Source organism: Stegostoma tigrinum, chromosome 4 (genome assembly GCF_030684315.1).
Source record: "Stegostoma tigrinum isolate sSteTig4 chromosome 4, sSteTig4.hap1, whole genome shotgun sequence".
NCBI classification, from domain to species: domain Eukaryota; kingdom Metazoa; phylum Chordata; class Chondrichthyes; order Orectolobiformes; family Stegostomatidae; genus Stegostoma; species Stegostoma tigrinum.
The window spans coordinates 96,006,845-96,012,052 of NC_081357.1; the positions used below are offsets into that span (position 1 = coordinate 96,006,845).

The 5,208-nt window shown below is 71.8% G+C and overlaps 1 protein-coding gene across 1 annotated transcript; it reads right to left on the bottom strand.

Moving 5' to 3' along the window:
* On the bottom strand, positions 1–4,332 carry LOC132209574 (uncharacterized; the record flags this gene model as incomplete). Its single annotated transcript, XM_059645753.1, has 4 exons — positions 1–195; positions 1,997–2,234; positions 2,723–2,879; positions 3,840–4,332. Coding segments are annotated over 4 exons (1,083 nt in total), but the record flags the coding sequence as incomplete, so codon positions are not given.
* Between the last annotated feature and the right edge of the window lie 876 nt (positions 4,333–5,208).

The window sequence follows — 5,208 nt, forward strand, 5'->3', positions numbered from 1 at the left end:
GGGGGGGGAGGGAGCTGGGAGTGAAGGTGGGGGGGGGGAGGGAGCTGGGAGTGAAGGTGGGGGGGGGGAGGGAGCTGGGAGTGAAGGTGGGGGGGGGGAGGGAGCTGGGAGTGAAGGTGGGGGGGGGGAGGGAGCTGGGAGTGAAGGTGGGGGGGGGGGAGGGAGCTGGGAGTGAAGGTGGGGGGGGGGAGGGAGCTGGGAGTGAAGGTGGGGGGGGGGAGGGAGCTGGGAGTGAAGGTGGGGGGGGGGGGAGGGAGCTGGGAGTGAAGGTGGGGGGGGGAGGGAGCTGGGAGTGAAGGTGGGGGGGGGGAGGGAGCTGGGAGTGAAGGTGGGGGGGGGAGGGAGCTGGGAGTGAAGGTGGGGGGGGGAGTGAAGGTGGGGGGGGGAGTGAAGGTGGGGGGGGGGGAGTGAAGGTGGGGGGGGGGGAGTGAAGGTGGGGGGGGGAGGGAGCTGGGAGTGAAGGTGGGGGGGGGGAGGGAGCTGGGAGTGAAGGTGGGGGGGGGAGCTGGGAGTGAAGGTGGGGGGGGGAGCTGGGAGTGAAGGTGGGGGGGGGAGGGAGCTGGGAGTGAAGGTGGGGGGGGGGAGGGAGCTGGGAGTGAAGGTGGGGGGGGAGGGAGCTGGGAGTGAAGGTGGGGGGGGAGGGAGCTGGGAGTGAAGGTGGGGGGGGGGGAGGGAGCTGGGAGTGAAGGTGGGGGGGGGAGGGAGCTGGGAGTGAAGGTGGGGGGGGGGAGCTGGGAGTGGGGGGGGGGGAGGGAGCTGGGAGTGAAGGGGGGGGAGGGAGCTGGGAGTGAAGGTCGGGGGGGGGAGTGAAGGTGGGGGGGGGGGAGTGAAGGTGGGGGGGGGAGTGAAGGTGGGGGGGGGGGAGTGAAGGGGGGGGGGGGAGTGAAGGTGGGGGGGGGAGGGAGTGAAGGTGGGGGGGGGAGGGAGCTGGGAGTGAAGGTGGGGGGGGAGGGAGCTGGGAGTGAAGGTGGGGGGGGGAGGGAGCTGGGAGTGAAGGTGGGGGGGGAGCTGGGAGTGAAGGTGGGGGGGGAGTGAAGGTGGGGGGGGAGTGAAGGTGGGGGGGGAGTGAAGGTGAGGTGGGGTGGGGGGGAGTGAAGGTGAGGTGGGGTGGGGGGGAGTGAAGGTGGGGTGGGGGGGAGTGAAGGTGGGGTGGGGGGGAGGGGCACAGCTGGGAGTGAAGGGGGGGAGGGGCACAGCTGGGAGTGAAGGGGGGGGCACAGCTGGGAGTGAATGGGGGAGGGGCACAGCTGGGAGTGAATGGGGGGAGGGGCACAGCTGGGAGTGAAGGGGGGAGGGGCACAGCTGGGAGTGAAGGGGGGGGAGCTGGGAGTGAAGGTGGGGGGGGGCTGGGAGTGAAGGTGGGGGGGGGCTGGGAGTGAAGGTGGGGGGGGGCTGGGAGTGAAGGTGGGGGGGGTGAGGAAGTGAAGGTGGGGGGGGTGAGGAAGTGAAGGTGGGGGGGGGAGGAAGTGAAGGTGGGGGGGGAGGAAGTGAAGGTGGGGGGGGGAGGAAGTGAAGGTGGGGGGGGGGAGGAAGTGAAGGGGGGGGGGAGGAAGTGAAGGGGGGGGGAGGAAGTGAAGGTGGGGGGGGAGAAGTGAAGGTGGGGGGGGGGAGGAAGTGAAGGTGGGGGGGAGGAAGTGAAGGTGGGGGGGGAGAGGGAGTGAAGGTGGGGGGGGGAGAGGGAGTGAAGGTGGGGGGGAGAGGGAGTGAAGGTGGGGGGGGGAGGGAGTGAAGGTGGGGGGGGGAGGGAGTGAAGGTGGGGGGGGAGGGAGTGAAGGTGGGGGGGGAGGGAGCTGGGAGTGAAGGGGGGAGCTGGGAGCGAAGGTGGGGCGGGGGGGGGAGCTGGGAGCGAAGGTGGGGCGGGGGGGGGAGCTGGGAGCGAAGTGGGGGCGGGGGGGAGCTGGGAGCGAAGTGGGGGCGGGGCGGAGCTGGGAGCGAAGTGGGGCGGGGCGGAGCTGGGGGCGGGGCGGAGCTGGGAGCGAAGTGGGGAGGGGGGAGCTGGGGGGGGAGGGGGGAGCTGGGGGGGGGGGGAGCGAGGGGGGGGGGAGCGAGGGGGGGGGGGAGCGAGGGGGGGGGGAGCGAAGGGGGGGGGGAGGGGGGAGCGAAGGGGGGGGGAGGGGGGAGCGAAGGGGGGGGGAGGGGGGGGGGGGAGGGGGGGAGGGGGGGAGCGAAGGGGGGGGGGAGGGGGGGGGGAGGGGGGGGGGAGGGGGGGAGGGGGGGGGGGAGGGGGGGAGGGGAGGGGGGGAGCGAAGGGGGGGAGGGGGGGAGCGAAGGGGGGGAGGGGGGGAGCGAAGGGGGGGAGGGGGGGAGCGAAGAGGGGGAGGGGGGGAGCGAAGAGGGGGGAGCTGGAGTGAAGAGGGGAGGGGGGGAGCTGGGAGTGAAGAGGGGAGGGGGGGGAGCTGGGAGTGAAGGGGGGGGAAGGAGCTGGGAGTGAAGGGGGGGGAAGGAGCTGGGAGTGAAGGGGGGGAGCTGGGAGTGAAGGGGGGGGAAGGAGCTGGGAGTGGGAGCGAAGAGGGGGAGGGGGGAGCTGGGAGCGAAGGGGGGAGGGGGGGAGCTGGGGGGGAAGGGGGAAGGGGGAGCTGGGAGTGAAGGGGGGAAGGGGGGGAGCTGGGAGTGAAGGGGGGAAGGGGGGGAGCTGGGAGTGAAGGGGGAAGGGGGAAGCTGGGAGTGAAGGGGGGAAGGAGCTGGGAGTGATGGGGGGGAGCGGGGGAGCTGGGAGTGCTGGGGGGGAGGGGGGGGGAGGGGGGGAGCTGGGGGGGAGGGGGGGGGAGGGGGGGAGCTGGGGGGGAGGGGGGGAGCTGGGGGGGAGCTGGGGGGGAGGGGGGGGGAGCTGGGGGGGGAGGGGGGGGGAGGGGGGGGAGAGCTGGGAGGGGAGGGGGGAGTGAAGGGGGGGAGCTGGGGGGGGAGGGGGGAGTGAAGGGGGGGAGCTGGGGGGGGAGGGGGGAGCTGGGAGCGAAGTGGGGAGGGGGGGGGAGCTGGGAGCGAAGGGGGGGGAGGGGGGGAGCTGGGAGCGAAGGGGGGGAGGGGGGGAGCGGGGAGTGAAGGGGGGAGGGGGGGGAGGGGGGGAGCTGGGAGGGGAGGGGGAGCTGGGAGGGGAGGGGGGGAGCTGGGAGGGGAGGGGGGAGCTGGGAGGGGAGGGGGGGGAGTGAAGAGGTGGAGGGGGGGAGCGAAGGGGGGGAGCGAGAGGGGGAGCGGGGGTGGGGGGAGCGAAATGGCGGGGGGGAGCGAAGAGGGGGAGGGGGGGAGCTGGGAGCGAAGAGGGGGAGGGGGGAGCTGGGAGGGGGAGCTGGGAGGGGGAGGGGGGAGCTGGGAGGGGGAGGGGGGAGCTGGGAGGGGGAGGGGGGAGCTGGGAGGCAAGGGGGGAGCTGGGAGCGAAGTGGGGAGGGGGGGAGCTGGGAGTGAAGTGGGGTAGCTGGGAGCGAAGAGGGGGAGGGGGGGAGCGAAGAGGGGGAGGGGGGGAGCGAGAGGGGGAGGGGGGGAGCGAAGAGGGGGAGGGGGGGAGCGAAGAGGGGGAGGGGGGGAGCGAAGAGGGGGAGGGGGGGGAGCGAAGAGGGGGAGGGGGGGGAGCGAAGAGGGGGAGGGGGGGGAGCGAAGAGGGGGAGGGGGGGGAGCGAAGAGGGGGAGGGGGGGAGCGAAGAGGGGGAGGGGGGGAGCGAAGAGGGGGAGGGGGGGAGCGAAGAGGGGGAGGGGGGGAGCGAAGAGGGGGAGGGGGGGGGAGCGAAGAGGGGGAGGGGGGGGAGCGAAGAGGGGGAGGGGGGGGAGCGAAGAGGGGGAGGGGGGGAGCGAAGAGGGGGAGGGGGGGAGCGAAGAGGGGGAGGGGGGGAGCGAAGAGGGGGAGGGGGGAGGGGAGGGGGGGAGCGGGGAGGGGGGAGGGGGGGAGCGGGGAGGGGGGGAGCGGGGAGGGGGGAGGGGAGGGGGGGGAGCGGGGAGGGGGGAGGGGAGGGGGGGAGCGAAGAGGGGGAGGGGGGGAGCGAAGAGGGGGAGGGGGGGAGCGAAGAGGGGAGGGGGGGAGCGAACAGGGGGAGGGGGGGAGCGAAGAGGGGGAGGGGGGGAGCGAAGAGGGGGAGGGGGGGAGCGAAGAGGGGGAGGGGGGGAGCGAAGAGGGGGAGGGGGGGAGCGGGGAGGGGAGGGGGGGAGCGAAGAGGGGGAGGGGGAGGGGGGGGAGCGAAGAGGGGGAGGGGGAGGGGGGGGGAGCGAAGAGGGGGAGGGGGAGGGGGGGGAGCGAAGAGGGGGAGGGGGGGAGCGGGGAGGGGAGGGGGGGGGAGGGGGGGAGCGGGGAGGGGAGGGGGGGGGAGGGGGGGAGCGGGGAGGGGAGGGGGGGGAGGGGGGGAGCGGGGAGGGGAGGGGGGAGCGAAGAGGGGGAGGGGGGGGAGCGAAGAGGGGGAGGGGGGGGAGCGAAGAGGGGGAGGGGGAGGGGGGGAGCGAAGAGGGGGAGGGTGGAGCGAAGAGGGGGAGGGGGGGAGCGAAGAGGGGGAGGGGGGGAGCGAAGAGGGGGAGGGGGGGAGCGAAGAGGGGGAGGGGGGGAGCGAAGAGGGGGAGGGGGGGAGCGGGGAGTGAAAGTGGGATATAACAGTAGGGAAGTCTTGCTGCAACTGTACAATGTGCTGGTGGTACCACATCTAGAATACTGTGAACAGTTTTGGACCCCTTATTTAAGAAAATACATAATTTCTCTGGAGGCAGTTCAAAGAAATTTTGCTAGTATGACTCCTAGTCGGGACAGATTGTTTTATGGGCAAAGATTAAAAGTGTTGGCACTCTAACCACTTGGGATTAGAAGATCGAGAGGTGATCTAATTGAAACATAAGGGGCTTGACAGAGTGAATGTTGATAGGATGTTTCTCCTCATCTGAGAGTCTAGGATCAAAGGGTACAGTCTCAGACAAAAAGGGGCACCAATTTAACACAGAAATGAGGAGGTTTCTCTTATCTCAGGGCCAGGAATCTTTGATATGCCTTGTCACAATGTGCTGGTAGGGGCAGTCCTTTTTCATGTTTGAGGCTGAGGTAGATAGGTTCTTGATCAGTGAAGGAATCAAGGATTATGGGGAATAGGCAGGAAAGTGGACTTGGGGAATGTTGGAAATAGCCACGATCCCATTGATTGGTGGATCAGGGTCAGGATGAGGATCGGGGCAGGGTCAGGGTCATGTTCATGATGAGGGTCATGGTCATGGTCAGGGGTCAGGGGACCAAACAGCCTGCTCCTG